Source organism: Peromyscus eremicus, chromosome 1 (genome assembly GCF_949786415.1).
Source record: "Peromyscus eremicus chromosome 1, PerEre_H2_v1, whole genome shotgun sequence".
Classification (NCBI taxonomy): domain Eukaryota; kingdom Metazoa; phylum Chordata; class Mammalia; order Rodentia; family Cricetidae; genus Peromyscus; species Peromyscus eremicus.
The window spans coordinates 194,625,209-194,645,358 of NC_081416.1; the positions used below are offsets into that span (position 1 = coordinate 194,625,209).

Consider the following 20,150-nt stretch of genomic DNA (forward strand, 5'->3'; position numbering starts at 1 on the left):
GTTTGGTTCATGGGTGCCTTGGACAACAAAAGGACCACTCCGGGGGGGCCTTTTTGGAGGACGGCTGTTCTCTCTGCCTAAGCAACTGGTCCCTGCTGTTTGGTGTCTGACTACTTTCCACCCCATTTCATGTCCTACACTCTATTCTGGTCTGTGGCCAAGCTGAGGCATTGATTCCACAACTACTCATTTATAGAATGGTGAATTCCTGGGGGTCTGAGCGGGTCGAGGTGGGAGAACCAAATGAGGATGCTTCCCTGGGAAGGCGGGCCTGTGTTCTTTCAGGCGACTGCAGGGGAGTCCTGTAAAGCGTCCTCATCTGGAATGGGAGCATGAGGAACTCAAGAGAAAAGGTAGGAGAAAAGCCACCCGTCCCAGGTCTGGGTTCGAGCGCCCTCTCCAGTTCGGTTGAGAGTACCGAGGGCGTGGCCAGAGAATTGATTGACAGCTCACTCATATCAGCCAGGCGACGACGGAAGCGTGCTCAGGACCACTGATCCCTGGCAGCTCCGCCATCTCCAGCCTCTGAGATTTTGGTTCTGACGCGGACAAGACCGGAAGTTGGGCCCGATGACTGCCTAGTCTTAATAGAAACACCGGAAACGTGTTCCCGACTATCGTTCCGCCTGCGCCGCGGCCATCGGTTCCGTTTCCCGGCCCGGAAGTGCGGCCTTCAAGTTCACAAGCCAGGAGGCAGCTACTGCGGGGCCTGGTGCCTGAGGAGTCTGAGGTGGGGTCGAGCGGCCATCCCCCTGCCTCAGAGTCAGAGGGAAGGCCGGGGCGTGCTTGGGGAGGGACGCCCGCGTGAAGATCGGTGCACACGTTGCGAACGCGAGAGGGCGCTGTAGGATCGGGGCAGGACGCGGGCAAGGGTGCGGAGGCGGGAAAGAGTGGGTGCAGTCGTAGCGGGCCTGAAGGGAGCTCTGGCACAGGGTGGGAGAGAGACAGGTTGATGGAGCAAGGTGCATGGCATGGGTGAGGATGTGGTGGCGAGAATGCAGCAGTAGATGTGCGAGAGTGTGCCTTTGTTATAGGCCATCCAGAAAGGTCCTGCTGCATCTGAGTAGTCCCAGCCCTCCGGGAAGTAGGTCGAGTGTGGGTTTGAGGAGTTCAGGACCTATGGATTGGCACACAGGTTGAAAAAGGAGGCCGCTGGCAGAGGCAAGTGCAAAGCCTTGGTCCGTTTGAAGAATTAATCCATCATCGTAGAGGACCCAGATAAACTAGGTTAGCAGGCTCCCTCTGGCTGTCGCGTGAGGGAAAGGCCCGGAGGTGGGGATGTGTAAGGGACTTACAAGGTGACTTCCAACAGTCCAGGCCAGTAGTCACTGGCACAATGTATAAGATAATCGGAGAGAAAGGGAGGAATCAGCCGCGACAAAGGGAAGGACGCGTTTGCGTTAAGAATATGGAAACGTTGAGTCTGAGATCTCAGTAGCCCTTGTATAGGGGTAGGATTTAGTGGGGCCCTAATCTGGAGCCAAGGCCCTTGAAAGACAGATGTTAGGGTGTATACTGTGTCTTGATTCTCTCCCTTAGAGCAGAGTTGTATACAATCTGATCCAAGTGTAACATCTTTATTTGTTAAATAAAGAAACAGGCACAGAGACCTGGAATTATCTACTTGGTGGGTAACTGGCACATCTCAGCTTCCTAGCTCCTGTGTGTGTGTGTATGTGTGTGTGTGTGTGTGTGTGTGTGAGAGAGAGAGAGAGAGAGAGAGAGAGAGAGAGAGAGAGATGGGGGAGTATCTCCTCTTTTTCAGGGCCTCAGTCCTCAGGATGGTAGTCTCAGGTGCATAAGAAGTGTGTGGGTTGCTTAACCACACTGGGTTTCAGCTTGCTGGCTTTTCACAGCCCTTGTGCAGGTTCTTAGCACCTCTCAGGGCTCAGGTGATGTAAAGAAGAAACTTGGCGGTAGTGCTTTGTTATATGTACTGTTTATTTGCTTTCCTTGGGTATGAGGGACACTGCTGATGTCCAGCCTCTACAGGTGTTCCCATATGATGTGCCAGGAGGCAGGTGCATCCCACCCTCCTGAAAACCTCCACATACACTAGTTAATGGTACCTGGTTCTGAGGTAGTCTTGGATCTGCTTGGGGCCTTAGTGGTGCTAGGATAAGCAAGTTTGGCTAGGGGAGAATAGAAAAGAAAGAAAAAAACCAGAGTGGAAAGTGTATCATGGCTAGCCTGGTGGAGATGAAATAGCCTATTGTTTCCTCAGGAAGGTCATTCTCAATGAGACAGAGTAGCCAGTTTGGAATGGGAGTTAGAAGGTAGCTAATTTTAGTTACAAGGTAGCCAGTTTTGAATGGGAGTTACTGGCTTTTGCTTTGTTTTGTTTTAAACAAGGCTACCCCTTGGGAGGAGGGCCATCCTGGGATTTAAGGATATTAAATTTTGGGCCTACGTAAGTTTCCAGAAGAAAGCTAAGCCTGGATCTTCCTTGGAGCAGAAAACAGGGGATCTATGCTAGTGTCGCAGGGATGGAGGACATTGAAGAGTACCTAGGCCAGGAGTGCTGGTGTGTTTTATGTGTTGGTTCAGGGACTGTGATGACCTGCCAGGGACGCATGAGGTGGGCCAAGGCTGGGGATGTAGTGCACTGTTGGTTTCTGTGGTGAGGATTTAAGGGGACCAGGACATAGGATGACAGAGAGTACTTAGCTGACAGCCCAATCCCCATTATCTCCTCATCTCGCAGATGGCAGCGACCGAGGCGGTGCACCACATCCACTTACAGAACTTTTCGCGCTCACTCCTGGAGACCCTCAATGGGCAGAGGCTAGGGGGTCACTTCTGCGATGTGACTGTCCGCATCCGTGAAGCTTCCCTGCGCGCGCACCGCTGCGTGTTGGCCGCGGGCTCACCCTTCTTCCAGGATAAGCTGCTGCTTGGCCATTCAGAGATTCGTGTGCCACCCGTGGTGCCTGCGCAGACGGTGCGCCAGCTGGTCGAGTTCCTGTACAGTGGCTCGCTGGTGGTGGCTCAGGGCGAAGCGCTGCAGGTGCTCACAGCAGCGTCAGTGCTTCGCATCCAAACCGTCATTGATGAGTGCACGCAAATCATCGCGCGTGCCCGCGTCCCCAGCACCCCAGCACCTGCACCTCTGCCGCCACCCGTGCCCCCTCCACTTGCTCCTGCGCAGCTGCGCCACCGTCTGCGCCACTTGCTGGCCGCCCGCCCCCCGGGTCACCCCAGCGCAGCGCACAGCCGCAAGCAGCGCCAGCCTGCTCGCCTGCAGCTGCCCGCACCCCCAGCACCCATCAAGGCCGAGGGGCCAGATTCGGAGCCATCGCTGACTGCTGCCCCTGAAGACAGAGGTGAAGAGGATGACGATGAGGAGACAGACGAAGAGACCGACGCTGAAGAGGGTGAAGGCGGGGGCGGCGGCCCAGGTGAGGGCCAAGCGCCCCCTGCCTTCCCCGACTGCACAGGGGGCTTCCTTACAGCCACCGCTGACAATGCGCGTGAGGACCCGCCTGCGTCCACCGGCATCACTGATTATAGTGGTGCCGGCAGAGATTTCCTTCGCGGGACTGCTGTGACCGAGGATGTGTTCCCAGATAGTTATGTGTCTGCTTGGCATGAGGAAGGCAACGGAGGTCCAGAAGGTTGTCCGGTGGAAAGCTCTGCTCCACCCGACTGCGCACTGGCTGGGCCTCGACCTACCAGCGTGAAGACCCCTGGACCGCCTGTGGCTCTCTTCCCCTTTCACCTGGGGGCCCCAGGTCCGCCAGCACCAACACCTCCTACTCCATCAGGGCCAGCCCCTGCGCCCCCGCCCACCTTCTACCCCACGCTCCAGCCAGAGGCAGCTCCCAGTGCTCAGCTGGAAACTCCGGTTGTATCTGCTGCCCCTGCTGCTCCTGCCACAGCCATCTCAGGCACACCTGGGCGCGCCCCAGGTGCCTCGGGTGCTGAGCAACCCGCCTACGAGTGTAGCCACTGTCGCAAGACATTCAGTTCTCGGAAAAACTATACCAAGCACATGTTCATCCACTCTGGTGAGTGGGAGAGGACAAGAAATCGGCTCTACTCGCACAGATTTCTGGGATCCTTAAGCACTGGAGATTTGGTTCCTGGGTGGGATTGGGCCCTTGATAACCTTTGTTTTGTATAAACCTGGAAATTTAGTTCCCGATGTAAAGTGGGAGCCTGCCTTTTCCAAAGCCTCCCAAGGTCTTAGAAAACTAGATTCAGCCTGGGATGGTCAAGTTAAAGGAAGTGTTGGTGGAAATTTGACCAGTTTTGGGGGTGGGAGCTGCAGAAAGGGGCCTGAGGTGATTTATGGGGTAAATCATTTATTTGTAGCTAGAGTTTTCCTGCCTGGCCCACAGTCAGGGCAAATCTCTCTCACCTGCCAGTCCCACAGCCTCAGACCCGACCAAGTAAACACAGAGACTTATATTGGGGGGTAGAAGAATCCTTGAAGTCGGATGCGATCTGAGCATGTAGCCAGTGTTGTTCCAGACAGGTAGAGTTCCTTGTTAAGGAACCCTGGCTGATCGTGGCATAATTGAATGATGATGTGGGTCCAGGAGAAGGGTTCCCAGTAGAGCAGGATTCCAGAGTGGTTTCCTTGACAAGCAAAGGCGTCCTGAACTGACCCAGGACGGGAGAATAGAGGAGTCCCTACCAAGGAGTCTCCAGGGAGAGCAAGCTGGACTAATGTATGTGTGGCTTGCTTTGTCGTTTACAGGGGAGAAGCCACATCAGTGCGCAGTGTGTTGGCGATCCTTCTCGCTACGCGACTACCTGCTCAAGCATATGGTCACACACACTGGCGTACGAGCCTTCCAGTGTGCTGTGTGTGCCAAGCGCTTCACGCAGAAGAGCTCACTCAACGTGCATATGCGCACACACCGGCCTGAGCGTGCACCCTGCCCTGCCTGTGGCAAGGTTTTCTCACACCGCGCACTGTTGGAGCGCCACTTGGCAGCTCACCCTGCACCTTGATTGGGATCCAGATGTACACAGTATGGAGGTGCAGTCAGACCCTTGGACTAGGTCCACTCCACCAGAAGGCTCTTGCTCCGGAGTATGGGACCCTTTCTCTTCCCCACTCTCACCCCATTTTCCCTGTGGACTTGGGACGCAGAACCCTATTTCCCTCCTACACATGCTTAGCATCTCTGGATGGGACATGACCGGGTTGAGGATGGTCAGGGACTCTGCCATCTCAGAGACCTAGACCGTTTCCAGGTTGAGCTGGGCACACAGACTCTTGGAACCTGATGCAGGATTTTCGGCCAACCCCCATTTGGGTATGATGTCTAGGTCTGTCCTCTGCCCTAATGCTGGGCCAGTGTGAGTCCTGCTTGACATGCTGAACGGGTTCTGAAGGGGGGAGTGTGGGGGAAACCATAGCTATGAAATATAGATGTAGATGAAGAAAAAGACAGAGACACAGAATAACTTCCAGAGGTTCTGGGTCAATACCGCAGACCTTGACTTTATTGCTCACAGCCTTTATATACACAAAAGCAAAGGGGGGGCAAAAAGACCTCCCCCTTTCAAGGACAAAGTACAGTTAAGTATAAACACTTCCTTAGTACTCAAGATCTCTGGTGACCACACCTTACAGCAAGCGTCCTGTAAATAGGCCTTGAGGTATAAGATACCTAGTAACCAGCCTTTGGCCAAAACATCCTATCATGCTGTCTTGCATGTTAAAACAAGCTCGGACTCTCTGATCTTGAGTCAAGATGAAAACAGGCCACAAGCTGGGGGTCTCTGTGGGCCCCCACATGCTAGAATTCTCTGACCTCACCCCCAGTCTGGAGCCACCCTTCCCTCATCTGGCACCCATGGAGGCTCAGATGGACCTACTATGGGACTTTAGAATTCCGTTCTAATAAAGGACATTGGGCTAGTGCATGCTAGTAGGTTTTCTGGGCTATGGGGTGGGGGCTTGGTCCCCATGTTCCTGGGTTGTACCTTTGCAGTCCCCTGAGATTTCCTGGGCAGGTAGGCACAATTTGGTTTGATAGCCTGGACTTTTATTTTGGGATTTAGGTGGGTGGGCTGCATATATGACAGTCACCCAGTTTTCTTGAAGTGTTCAACCCTGTAGGGAGGGGAATCCCAGTCCCAATGCTGGCTGCTATATACACAATGGTTGGAGTCCCCCTTTCAACCAGAAATCTTATAGACTCAAGATTCTCCCTCCTCCATTCTGATGGACATGAATGTTGGACATCTTGTGAGATGCCCAGAAGGGTTCTTTGGGCACCAGGCTGCTTTGAGGACATTTGAACTTGGGCTTCAAGTACTAGAGAACCCAGAGTGAATGAGATGGCTGTGTCAGGTGGGTGAGAAGCAAGAATGGCTAGGTCCCAGGTTGCCTATTGACTAGAAGGTGACCAAAGAGCCGGGTGGTGGTGGCGCACGCCTTTAAGCCCAGCACTCGGGAGGCAGAGCCAGGTGGATCTCTGTGAGTTCGAGGCCAGCCTGGGCCACCAAGTGAGTTTCAGAAAAGGCGCAAAGCTATACAGAGAAACCCTGTCTTGAAAAAAAACCAAAAAAAAAAAAAAAAGAAGAAGAAAAAGGTGACCAAAGAAATCAGCATTATATCTGCTATCAGCTCAGAGACCCAGCCCTGTCTCCTTCCCACCTCCGATACACTGATGTCTCACTGTAAGGGTTTGGTCCCAGGAGAGGAGCTCTAGTTTGGAAGGTCAGGCCCCAGCCCTACCTGCTTGTCTCCTGGGCCTGTGGAGCTCTTCTCTGTCTGGGCATCACAAGCAGGGCTCTCAGCCTTTTGAGTCCCAAGCCTCAGACCACAAGGATTCCAGAAGTGAGGCAGAGTCCCAGTGCAGCAGGCTCGTGGTGGAGAACAGAAGTGTGTTTAAATCCAGGTGACAGAGGTGTTCTAAGTGTTTACTGAGCTGTCACCGTGTACCTGCCAGTCAACGAATTTCCCTTGATAGTTCGGGGCAAGGGCTGGGTTTTGTGAAAGGACCTCAAAGCAGGTACGTGGAGCCATGGGTTGGGCTTCTTACCATGCTTTTTCACTTGGCTGCAGTTCGGCAGGCCCTATTCCCTGTCTCCCTAGTTTCCCATAGTTAACAGACATGAAACGGAGACAAATGCTAGCCTCCAGAGGAGGCCGTGGTGACCAAAGGAGGTGGAGCAGGCCTCGTGATCAGGTGGAGGGTTGGAACAGCAGGAGGACTCCCAGCCAGTAAGAACTACGTGACAGAAGGACAGAGTCCAGGGGTTAAGAGCAGTTGCTGATAGTACCTATTTGGGGAGTGGGGTAGACAGATTCCCTTAAACGCAGCAAGTTAGGGCTTCGGAGCTCTGGGCAGTTGAGACTACACGCTCTCAGCCACTTCGGAAAGGGCCATGGGTGTTTGGCAGAAACTGACCTTCCTCCTACTTTTCCTGCTTTTGCTGATTGGCCTGAGGCAGCCCCCATGGCCAGCAGCTATGGCCGTGGCCCTGCGTTGGTTCCTGGGAGACCCCGCATGCTTTGTGCTGCTTGGCTTGACATTGCTGGCCAGACCCTGGATCAGCCCCTGGATGCCCCACTGGTTGAGTCTGGTAGCTGCGGCTCTCACATTAACTCTGTTGCCTCCACAGCTACCCCCAGGGCTACGCTGGCTACACAAAGATGTGGCCTACGTATTCAAGATCCTCTCCTATGGCCTGAAAATTAGGCAACTCCTTAACAGGCAGCCTCCAGAGACCTTTGTGAGTGCTTTGGAGCGGCAAGCGCAGGCACGGCCTGACCAGGTAGCTTTCGTGTGTACAGGGCCTGGGGCCTGTTCCATTACGAACAGCCAGCTGGATGCCAGGGCCTGTCAGGCAGCATGGGCACTGAAAGCCAGGCTGAAGGATACCACAAACCAGCAGGCCACAGAGACTGCTGCTCTCTTAGTGCTCCCCTCCAAGAACATCCCTGCTTTGACTGTGTTCCTGGGGTTGGCCAAGCTGGGCTGCCCTGTGGCCTGGATCAACCCATATGGCCGAGGGATGCCCTTGTTACACTCTGTGCTGAGTTCTGGGGCCAGTGTGCTCATTGTGGACCCAGGTGAGTGCTCCAGGGGCAATGAAGAAAGGGGACAGAAGCAAGGGAGGCCAGAAGTTTCTGGAAGATGAGCAGTGTTTGTCCCTGTCCCATGCAATTAGGGTCAAAATGTTGGTTCTGGACTCACCACTTTATTTTTTTCCCTAAATCTTTCAAGCCTATTTGACTAATTTGTTTGTTTGTTTTTTCGAGACAGGGTTTCTCTGTGTAATTTTGGTGCCTGTCCTGGATCTTGCTCTGTAGACCAGGCTGGCCTCGAACTCACAGAGATCTGTTTGGCTCTGCCTCCTGAGTGCTGGGATTAAAGGTGTGTGCCACCACTGCCTGGCTAATTTTTTTTAATTTTTTAAAATTTTTTTATTTTTTCATTTTATTTATTTATTTATTTATTTATTTGGTTTTTTCGAGACAGGGTTTCTCTGTGTAGCTTTGCACCTTTCCTGGAACTTACTTGGTAGCCCAGGCTGGCCTCAAACTCACAGAGATCCGCCTGTCTCTGCCTCCTGAGTGCTGGGATTAAAGGCGTGCGCCACCACTGCCCAGCTAATTTTTTTTTAATTGAAGTTTTTGTTGGTTTGTTTGTTTCCAAGACAGGATCTCATTATGTGAAGCTCTGGCTGTCCTGGAACTTGATATGTAAATCAGGCTGGCCTTGAACTCACAGAGATCCACCTGCCCCTGCCTCCTGAGTGCTGGGATTAAAGATGCCGGGCCATGATGCCCAGCTTTATTTGACTAAAGTTGTATTTTATGAATTACAAGGTTCTTCTGTTAGTTTTTTGAGACAGGGTTTCTCTGTGTAGCCCTGGCTGTCCTGGAACTCACTCTGTAGACCAGGCTGGCCTCGAACTCCTCAATCCTCCTGCCTTTGCAGACCCCACCCCCGCACCCCATTGTTGGGATTAAAGGTGCGCACCACCACCGCCCAGCAAAGTTCTTTATTCAATAATGAGGAAGCTTTTCTGCGCTACTTGCTTTTCTGTCTTTGGGTCTCTGAGACTCCCTCTTGACTTTGAAGGAAGGTAAGATTTACCTCTTTTTTTCTCTGATGGTCCATGTAGACCTCCAGGAGAACCTGGAAGAAGTCCTTCCTAAGCTGCTAGCAGAGAATATCTGCTGCTTCTACCTTGGCCGCACGTCACCCACTCCAGGTGTGGAGGCTCTGGAGGTGGCCATGGATGCTGCACCTTCTGACCCAGTGCCTGCCAGCCTTCGAGCTAAGATCCAGTGGCGAAACCCTGCCTTATTCATCTATACTTCAGGAACCACCGGTGAGGAGGCCCACGTCCCTGCCCCCACCCTCCCACACTCTGACCTTAACCTCACTCACCTTTCCACCGAGCCTTCTGTTTGTCCTCTGACACCCAACCTCTGACTTTGACTCTGACCCTGAGTGTGGTTCTGTTTTGTTTGGATTTATTATCACCAGCTCTGAAAACCAACCACAGAGTGGGAGGTGGTGCTGTTCACATGTAAATCGCAACACTCCGAGGGTTAAGAGGCCAGAGGTTGTGGAGTTCAAGGTCTGCTCCTTTCAGTGGTTTGCATCCTAAAATCAAACAATACACATATTAACATGTCCCCTGTGCAAGAATGACAGGCAAATTCACAAAGCATTCCATTCCATGTTTTTAAAAAGGAATACAAATTCAAGCTGGGCGTGGTAATGCACATCTTTTTTTTTTTTTTTTTTTTTTTTTGGTTTTTCGAGACAGGGTTTCTCTGTGTAGCTTTGCGCCTTTTCCTGGAACTCAGTTGGTAGCCCAGGCTGGCCTCGAACTCACAGAGATCCGCCTGGCTCTGCCTCCCGAGTGCTGGGATTAAAGGCGTGCGCCGCCGCCGCCGCCGCCGCCGCCGCCGCCGCCGCCGCCGCCGCCGCCACCACCACCACCACCCGGCGGTAATGCACATCTTTAACCCCAGCACTCAGGAGGCAGAGGAAGGAGGATCTCTTGAGTTTGAGGCCAGCCTAGTCTTCAGAGCAAGTTCCAAAACAACCAGGGCTAGACAAAGAAACCTTGTCTTGGGATAAATAAATAAGGAATGAAGTTTCTTTTTGATGGAAAAAAAAAGGGGGAGAAAAAACGGAAGAAGGAAGGAAGAGAGGGAAGAAGGAAGGGTTGAAGTCTGGGTTACGTAGTGAGCCCAGGCTAGCTTGAGCCATAGAGAGATCTTGTCTCAAAAAACAAAACATGCAGAAAAACCAACAACAACAAAAAGACACTCAACAGTTTTTTATGTTTATTGTTACTTACTGTTTTGGTCTTTTGAGACAGATTTTTTTTTAAAAAAAAATCTATTTATTTGTTACATATACAGTGTTCTGCCTACATGTAAATACCTGCATGCCAGAAGAAGGGACCAGATCTCATTATAGTGAGCCATGTGGTTAACTGGGAATTGAACTCAGGACCTGTGGAAGAGCAAGCAGCCAGTGCTCTTAACCTTTGAGCCATCTCTCCAGCTCTTAAGACAGAGTCTTGCTCTAACAGTTATTTATTTATTTATTTATTTATTTATTTATTTATTTTTGGTTTTTCGAGACAGGGTTTCTCTGTGAAGCTTTGGAGCCTGTCCTGGAACTCACTTTGTAGACCAGGCTGGCCTCGAACTCACAGAGATCCACCTGCCTCTGCCTCCCAAGTGCTGGGATTAAAGGCGTGCGCCACCACTGCCCGGCAGCTCTAACAGTTTTAACTGACTTTGAACTCCCTATGTAGCTGCCTCACCCTCTTGAGTGCTGCGATTATAGGCTTGCCTCACCTTACCCAGAAAAATCTTCCTACTTGGTCCCCTCTGAGAGGCTCAAAGGCAGGCAGGCTTGTCTGTGGAGACCCACCCTGCAGTGTGGTCTTTCTTCCTACCCAACCCTTATTGCTCTGTCATCCTCCAGGACTCCCAAAGCCAGCCATCCTCTCACATGAGCGGGTCTTACAAGTCAGCAAGTTGTTGTCATTCTGCGGGGCCACAGCTGAGGATGTGGTCTATGTTGTTCTTCCTCTGTACCATACAGTTGGCCTTATCCTCGGAGTCCTGGGTTGCTTAGAACTTGGTGAGTCTTCCAAGGACCACGGCGTGTTAGTGGGGGGGCAATCAAAAGGACATGATTCTATACTCTTTACCCTGAGTTTGTTTTCCCCACCCCAGGTTGGGCCATGTAGCCCAGGCTGGCCTCAAACTTGGTATATAGCTGAAGGTGGCCTTGAACTTCTGATCCTTCTGACTCTATCTCCCAAGTGCTGAATTACAGGTGTGTGCCGCTGTAGTGCTCGTGTTGAAAGACTCCTGAGCAAGACCGCCACAGAGCTGATATTCAATGCAAGCACACAGGGGTTTATTAATAGCAAAGCTTGGTCCCTGCCCAACACTCGACACAGCAGGTGGAGGAGGATGGCCAGAGCCCTCACTTCAAGGGGTTTATATAGGAAAGGTCTACGTGCAGAGGGTTACATATCTCGGGACTGGACAAGGGGGCTAGGGGTGAGGTAGTTCTTTGAAGTTACTGGCTGAACTGTAAGCATGAAATTACTAGTGGCTAACAAGATGCAGGGTATCTACAGAGACATACATTTTTTTACTCCCTATAACCTGTTTTGCTGAGTCTAGGATATATACACTTAGATTTATGGTTCTAGCCCTATCTCCATACGAGTTCAATGAGTTCAGTCTCTGGTCAGCTGTAAAACTGCTGGTCAGCAAATACCTTTGGAGGTGGGGGTGTCTCTGAAGAGGGCTTCTGATTTTTCTCTCTCACTACCATGCCCAGTTGTAGATACTTTAGTTATTTATTTACTTTTCCTCGAGAGACAGTGGTGGCAGTGCACGCTTTTAATCTGAGCACTTGGGAGGCAGAGGCAGGTGGAGTTCGAGGCCAGCCTGGTCTACAGAGCGAGTTCCAGGACAGCTACAAAGAGATACCCTGTCTCAAAAAAAACAAAACAAGCCGGGCGGTGGTGGCACACGCCTTTAATCCCAGCACTCGGGAGGCAGAGCCAAGCGGATCTCTGTGAGTTCGAGGCCAGCCTGGGCTACAGAGTGAGTTCCAGGAAAGGCGCAAAGCTACACAGAGAAACCCTGTCTCGAAAAACCAAAAAAAAAAAAAAAAAAAAAAAACACAAAACAAGCAGGGCGGTGACCAATACCACTAAGCTCGATGCAACACTCAGGAGGCAGAAAGCTGGAAAACTAATGCAGTTACAAGCTCAGCCTGGTTACATGCACAGCAAGGTCCAAGCCAACCACAGCTAGTGACTCAGTAGTTAAAACTACCTGCTGCTCTTGTAGAGAATCCAGGTTTGGTTCCCATGCCAACATCAGAGGGTTTCTCATCACCTGTCATTCCAACTCCAGGGGATCTGATGTCCTCTCCTGGCCTCTACAGGCATTCACATGCATGTGGTGCATATACATACATACATGCGTACGTACATATATACATACATATGTATGTGCGCGCGCATATAGGCATGCACACATACACATTCAGGCATGTACATATACACATAAAAAACAAACAAATCTGCTAGGTGGTGGCGGTGGTGCACACCTTTAATCCCTTCACTTGAGAGGCAGAGACAGGTGGATCTCCAAGTTTGAGGCCAGCCCAGTCTACAGAGTGAGTTCCAACAGAGCCAGGGCTATAAAGAGAAACCCTGTCTTGAATTGCCCCCCCCCTTAAAGAAAAACAAAAAATCTTTCATAAAAAATCAAAACAGGACAAAAAAATGCCTTCTAGAGGCTTCATCCCCAAACCTGCAAAATAAATAGTAATTTTGCAGGTTTGGGGGTAGTCCAAGACCTTGTACATTCAAGGTCTGTTTTTAGTGAATTTGGGGCAAGTGCTCTATCATTGAGCCACACCACCATTCCCTCACTGGTAAATCTTAGATGTGTGGGTCATTTAAGTGAGTGTAGTATTACTTTGCATTTGAAATGCCACAACCAGGTGATCACATAGATTCTCTCAGCAACATGGAACATGATCACTCATTTTTTTTTTTCCCTACCAGGAGCCACCTGTGTCCTGGCCCCCAAGTTCTCTGCCTCCCGCTTCTGGGCTGACTGTCGGCAGCACGGTGTGACGGTGATCCAGTATGTGGGTGAGGTCCTGAGATACCTGTGTAATGTTCCTGAGGTGAGGCTCTAGGATGAAGGCTCCCAACTGAATTCCCAGGCACGGAACCCTAGATGACTTACCGGATAAAGTAGTTGTCAGATAAAGATTTAGATGAGGAGTGAAGGCAGGACTCAGGAGTAGAGGACAGGCTTAACATGTGTGGGACCCGACATCAAAGACAGAAAGACCCATACCTATGGGGCTCAAGCAAAGTCACCTCCTGGCTACACAGAGTTGAATGTCAGCCTGGGCAACACTGACACTCTGCTTCAAAACAAAGTCTCACATGATAAGTTCCGAATACTTTCCACATTTTCTCGTTTCTTTCTCATTTACTTATTTATTTATTTGGTTCTTTGAGACAGGGTTTCTTTTTCTTTCTTTTTTTTTTTTTGATTTTTCAAGACAGGGTTTCTCTGTGTAGCTTTGCGCCTTTCCTGGATCTCGCTCTGTAGACCAGCCTGGCCTCGAACTCACGGAGATCCACCTGCCTCTGCCTCCCAAGTGCTGGGATTAAAGGTGTGTGCCACCACCGCCTGGCCAAGTTTCTTCTTATTGTAAAATATGAAAACAGCCTAAGAAAGGAAAGGTTTCTTTAGCTCACAGTTTTAGATTATAGTGCATTGTTGTGGGGAAGTCAAGGAATTTTCTTTTCTTTTTTTTTCTTTTTTTGTTTTTGTTTTTCGAGACAGGGTTTCTCTGTGTAACAGCCTTGGCTGTTCTGGAACCCTTTTGTAGACCAGGCTAGCCTCAAACTTAGAGATCCACCTGCCTTTGACTCTGAAGTTCCGGGATTAAAGGCGTGCACCACCAGGCCCAGCTAAGGCTTCAGGAATTTAAAGCAACTCCTCACATCACATCCACAGTCAAGAGCCTCAAGTAATGAATTAATGTGCTCATACCAATACGCACTTTGCTCTTTCCCCTTCGTTTAGTCCGGTCTGTAAAATGACATCATCCACGTTCAGGATGGGCTTCCAAAGTCAATCCCTTACAGGCATGCCACAGGCCAGTCTAGCCTGTGTGGTCAGTCCTTCACTGAGACTCCTTCCGCCCTTGGTTCTAGATTGTGTCAAGATGGCAAACTAGCTATCACAACGGAGGTGACTCTACCTTGTGCAGTTTCAGTGACTTAATTTTAAAAAACAGATGAGAACAGTCCCAACCTGGACCTTAACCAGCCCTGGACATCAGTTTGCAAATACAGCTACTAATGGTAGATGCTGGAATAAAAAAAAGAATAACAACTACCTGAAGGGGGCGCTGTAAGCATGAAATGAATTTATTATGTAAAATATCTGGAACAGTGTGACTCAGGGTAAACATGCTAGATGCCCTTATTCCCACAGAGTAATGAGCTATGGTCCTTAGAAAACTGTCTCCAGGTAATATGCCCTACCTCCCAGTCTCTTCCCACCCCTTCAGTTTCAAATCAAAAGCCCCACGAGAATCCTTCCCAGTAAGGTCCCTTCCTTGGGTAACACTTCAAGATAAGGTTTCAAGCGGATCGGTGGTGGTGGTGGTGGTGGTGGTGGTGGTGGTGGTGGTGGTGGTGCATACCTTTAGTCCCAGCACTTGGGAGGCAGAGGCAGGCGGATCTCCGTGAGTTCGAGGCCAGCCTGGTCTACAGAGCAAGTTCCAGGACAGGCTCCAAAGCTACACAGAGAAACCCTGTCTAGAAGAAAAAGAAAAAGAAAAGAACAAAACAAAACAAAAAAAGATAAAGTTTCTAGTAACTTCCCAGTTTACCTATAAATGAATGTCACCACTCCATAGAAACCCTTGTAGATAATGCCTCCAGATAACAATTCTCCCAGATCAATGTTCCTGGAAACTACCCCAGGTAGTGTCGGATGGTCAGATGCCTACCTGAGGCTGATGTCTCCAGTTACTCCTAGCTAGGTAACTCTGCAGATAAGGCTACCCCAAGAAACTTTCTCTAGGCAAATGCCCACAGGGATAATTTAGGTACAGACACCGATAATTTTTGTTTGTTTTTTGTTTTTTGTTTTTCGAGACAGGGTTTTTCGGTGTAGTTTTGGTGCCTGTCCTAGATCTCACTCTGTAGACCAGGCTGGCCTTGAACTCACAGAGATCTGTCTGGCTCTGCCTCCCAAGTGCTGGGATTGAACGCGTGTGCCACCCACCGCCTGGCTCCAATAATTTTTTTTTTTTTAAGATGGAGCTCTCGCTATATAGTCCAGGCCGGCCTGTAATTTGCTATGAAGCTCATTCTGATCTCCAACTAATAGTCCTCCTGCTCAGGTTCCTGAGTGCCAGGATTATAGGCATGCCCAACACTCATGTCTAACTCTTTTTGTTGTTGTTGTTCGTTTTTTTTTTGTTTTTGTTTTTGTTTTTTTTTTGGTTTTTCGAGACAGGGTTTCTCTGCGTAGCTTTGCGCCTTTCCTGGGACTCACTTGGTAGCCCAGGCTGGCCTCGAACTCACAGAGATCCACCTGGCTCTGCCTCCCGAGTGCTGGGATTAAAGGCGTGCGCCACCACCGCCCGGCTGTTGTTCGTTTTGTTTTCTCTATATAATAACAGTCCTGGCTGTCCTAGAACTCTCTCTGTAGACCAGGCTGGCCTCGAACTCATAGAAATCCTCTTGCCTCTGCCTCCCGAGTGATGGAATTAAAGGTGGAGTGGTGGGACCTATACTTAAGGAATCTACCTGGAGTACTTAAGAAGAGTTAGACATTACTAGGCAGTGGTGGTGCATGCCTTTGCGTGCCTTGGGTAAATTCCAAGATTAAGATATTTTCTTCAGAAAGAGTTCCCAGCCATAACTTCCAGGGCACCACTTTCTGACCCTTCTTGGGATGTCCCTGCAGCAACCAGAAGACAAGAAACATCCAGTCCGCTTGGCAATGGGCAATGGACTTCGGGCAGATGTGTGGGAAACCTTCCAGCAACGCTTTGGTCCCATTCAGATCTGGGAATTCTACGGCTCCACGGAGGGCAACATGGGCTTAATGAACTATGTGGGACGATGCGGGGCTGTGGGCAAGACCAACTACTTCCTTCGAGTGAGTGGACGGGACTCCCAGCGTGATGGCGGTCCTGAGGCTGAGCCCCCAGGAACTTTGCCAATGCTCCCCACCCTCCATCCCAGATGCTGAATCCCTTTGAGCTTGTACAGTTTGACGTAGAGACGGCAGAGCCTGTGAGGGACAAACAGGGTTTCTGCATCCCTGTGGGGCCAGGTAAGGAGGTCAGCAAGTCTTTAGATGTGTGAGGGGTAATTACTTCCACCTCCTTGGCTGGAACAAGCTGCCTAAAGTCCTTTTTATTATTTTTATTATTATTTTATTTCAGTTTTTGAGTGTAATGTCTCATATAGCCCAAGCTGGTCGTGAGCTCTTATTCCTTCTGCCTCTACTTCCCAAATGCTAGGATTATAGGAGCGTGCCGCCACACCTGGCCCAAAGTCTTAACATGGTGATAGGTGGTGAGATCTGCAACCCTCACCTTGAACTCAAGTCACTGGCCTGTCTGACCATCACTTGTGGACCTCTGCTTTACAGGATTTTGGCTCTGCCCAGCTCTCCTCCTTCAGTCTTATTCTGTTCTACTGCCTTGATGTGTGTCTATTGGTTCTCTTAAGCTTTCTGCAGGGGTCACAACCTCTGAGATATCAGTCCTTTACCCTGTACCTTCTCTCCTGGGGTTTTGCAAGGGCTCTGGTATGTCTTTCTCCCACTCACCCCCTTTGTCAGTTCCTTACCCCCACCTTGTTTCTTATGGACACCCTGATGCTACCTTCTCTTTTTCAGAACTCTCTGATTCTCCAAGTTTCTCTCTCCTCCTCTTGGTTTCTCTCGCCTTTAGTCTGAGTGTCTCCCATCAACCCATCTTTTAAAATTTTATTTTATAGACATGAATGTTTGCCTGCGTTGATGAATGTGCACCGCATGTGTGCTTGGTGCCTGAGGAAGGCAGAAGGTGATTGTGAGGCACCATGTGGATGGATGGTAGCAACCTAACTTTAGATCTTCTGGAACAACAGCCAGTGTTCTTAACCACTGAACTATCTCTCCAGCCTTAACAGTACAACTTAGTTCTACCTTTGGCTGGATGAAGAGTGAGGAACCTCTGGCAGGAGCAGACTTACGAGCTGATGGAGTTCTCATTTAGTGCTTATTTTCCATTTATACCTCCAGGAGAGGCAGGACTCCTATTGACCAAGATACTAAAGAACCAGCCCTTCCTGGGTTACCGTGGGTCCAAGGAACAGTCCAAGCAGAAACTGGTTACAGATGTGCGCCGCTCAGGAGACCTCTACTACAATACTGGCGATGTACTGTCCTTGGACAGTGAAGACTTCCTCTACTTCCATGACCGCCTGGGTGACACCTTCCGGTCAGGCATGGGTGGTTTGGGGAATGGGGCTTCTGGGGTCCATTCTGCCTAGGGATGGATGGGACCCTCTCTTCCCTGGGGCTGGGGTCGCTCTGCTCGCTCGGGGGAGGGTAGCATCCCTTTCAGGGGGCGGACATTCCTATCTTGGGGCGTGGCATCCCATCCTGCAGGTGGAAGGGTGAAAATGTATCCACACGAGAGGTGGAGGGAGTGTTGTCCAGCCTAGACTTCCTACAAGAAGTCAACGTCTATGGCGTGCCTGTGCCAGGTACGGAGAGTTTGCCCGACTTTAAACATCCTGCACCTTTGGGGATGGAAGGTGGTCATTACAAGTCTGGGGCGCCCTTGGGGTACAGAGAAGTTAAGAGCTATGTCTAGTTGCACAGCCGGTGAGCAGAGCTGGGCCAGCTGAGTGACCAGCGTGCTTTCTAGGGTGTGAGGGTAAGGTTGGCATGGCTGCTGTGAAGCTGGCCCCTGGGCAGAATTTCGATGGGCAGAAGCTGTACCAGCATGTCCGTTCCTGGCTCCCTGCTTACGCTGTACCTCACTTCATCCGTGTCCAGGTGAGAGCAAGGCAGCAGGAGCGGATGGATGAGGGAGTTGGTATCACCGTCAGGGCTCATGATTACTGCTTTGCAGGACTCCCTGGAGGTCACGGGCACCTTCAAGCTGGTGAAGTCACAACTGGTGCGTGAGGGTTTTAATGTGGCAGTCATTGTTGACCCATTGTACATACTGGACAACAAGACCCAGACCTTCAGGCGTCTAATGCCAGACATGTACAAGGCCGTGTGTGAAGGAACGTGGAAGCTATGACCAACTCAAAGGCTATCCAAAAGTGTGGAAACCGACGCTGGCCAGGGTTCTTAGCATCAACTTCACAAAGTTGTCCGGATCCCAGATACCCATGGCCTAGCAGCACTTAGAGAATAAACTTGAATGTGTGTGCAGAAGCCTGTGTGTGGATTTGAAACAATAGATGAACGCGGCTGTTGAGTGCTGCCCCTCCCCTCCCCCTCCCCTCCCCCTCCCCTCCCTCTCCCCTCCCCCATCCCTGCCTGCTCCAGGGTTCCCTGCCAAGGACCAGCTTTGAAGCTTTGAAGCTGCTCCAGTAAAGAGAGTGCTGACTGCAGCTCTGGGTCTTTGTGTGTAGTCTTGGATGTCGTGAAACTCACTATGTAGACTAGGCTGGCCTTGAACTCAGAGATCTGCCTACTTCTGCCACTATGCCCAGCTCCCTTTTGTTTTTTATTATGTGTATGCATGTGTGTGGGTATGTGCATGTGAGTGCAAGTACCCACAGAGATCAGAGGCATCATATCCCCTTGGAGTTGGAGTTCAAGCAATTGTGAGCCACCTCGTCTAAGTGCTGGGAACTGAACCCAGGTCCTCTGGAAGAGCAGTCAGTGCTCTTAACCACTGAGCCATTTCTCCAGCCCCCCACCCCTACCCCGGGATGTTGCTTTAAAGGCCAAGGGGTGACAAAAGTGGTGTTTACCTTTCTAGTGTTACCAGGTGTCTTAGGGTTACTCTCCGTACGATGAAACACCATGACCAAAAGCAAAATGCAGAGGAAAGGGTTTATTTGGTTTACAATTGTAATCCATCATCAAAGGGAGTCAGGACAGGAATTCAAACACGGCAGGAGCCGGGAGGCAGAAGCTGATGCAGAGTCCATGGAGGTGTGCTTGTGTCTCATGGCTTGCTCAGCCTGCTTTCTTTTAGAACTCAGGACCACCAGACTAGGGATAGCCCCACTACAATAGGCTGGGCCCTCCCCCATCAATCACTAATTAAGAAAACGCTCTGCGGGCTTTCTTACAGCTGGATTTTATGGAGGCATCTTCTCAGTTGAGGCTCCCTCCTCTCTGATGACTCTAGCTTGTGTCAAGTTGACATAAAACTAGCCAGCATATCAGGAAAATGGCCGGTGGGGTTCAAAGTCTCAGTGGCCTCTAATGCTACTATAACATTCCCCTATCAAGAGTTGAGAACCTAAAATCATTTAGGAGATGGGCTAAAATTTGAGAATCAATATAACCGGTGAAAACCTAGAGATCCAATTTTAAAGGTGTTCACCTGCAGGGAACAGTGTCTGGACTGGAGGTTAGGTCTCACTCACATACTGCCTCAGGGCAGGAATGCTGGTTTAGAGGAAGGAGATAAGAACACAGGAACCAGAATGCTTTTCTAGCATCTTTGGCCTCCAGCCAAGACAGGACCCATGACATTTCTGGCTAAGAACAAGAACAGAACAGCTGTTTAGGGGTCTCTGCCCTGAACTGCATGACCCATCTCATATCCTCGTCACCATGGCTCTGGAAAATATGGTCTGTATTGTGAGGAGGTGAGAGTACTTGTATGAACTGTGGTGGTAATCTAGACAGGATTAGGTGGGCGTCCCAAGGCCTCAGAAGTATTGGGACCAGAAATGGCCCTGAGAGAGAGTGACTCTAAGAACCACAGGCTAGAAGAATGCTGAGGTCACTGGGAGGTGTTCTCTGTAGGTCAGGAGCCGGAAGTGTTTTGAGGGACTCGGTGTTAGGTGGTGGGCATGGAAATTCCTGCTGGAGTTGTGGGTCAGGCCCCCAGGGCCAGTTGTTAGTGGACGAACCCCAGGCCAGCTCATTCCCATTC

General features: G+C 50.5%; 2 protein-coding genes across 2 annotated transcripts; both read left to right on the plus strand.

Annotated features, from left to right (window-relative positions):
- Window positions 1-476: 476 nt before the first annotated feature.
- On the plus strand, window positions 477-5,519 carry Zbtb45 (zinc finger and BTB domain containing 45). The gene is made up of 3 exons (XM_059245160.1): window positions 477-730; window positions 2,705-4,007; window positions 4,703-5,519. Exons 2-3 carry the CDS (start codon window positions 2,705-2,707, stop codon window positions 4,957-4,959), a joined length of 1,560 nt encoding a protein of 519 aa, XP_059101143.1. The 5' UTR covers window positions 477-730; the 3' UTR covers window positions 4,960-5,519.
- A 1,770-nt stretch (window positions 5,520-7,289) lies between these two features.
- Window positions 7,290-18,443, plus strand: Slc27a5 (solute carrier family 27 member 5). Its single transcript, XM_059245275.1, has 10 exons — window positions 7,290-8,038; window positions 9,097-9,306; window positions 10,929-11,087; window positions 13,045-13,169; window positions 15,986-16,180; window positions 16,267-16,357; window positions 17,315-17,513; window positions 17,684-17,781; window positions 17,946-18,076; window positions 18,153-18,443. Exons 1-10 carry the CDS (start codon window positions 7,351-7,353, stop codon window positions 18,327-18,329), a joined length of 2,073 nt encoding a protein of 690 aa, XP_059101258.1. The 5' UTR covers window positions 7,290-7,350; the 3' UTR covers window positions 18,330-18,443.
- The last annotated feature ends 1,707 nt before the right edge of the window (window positions 18,444-20,150 follow it).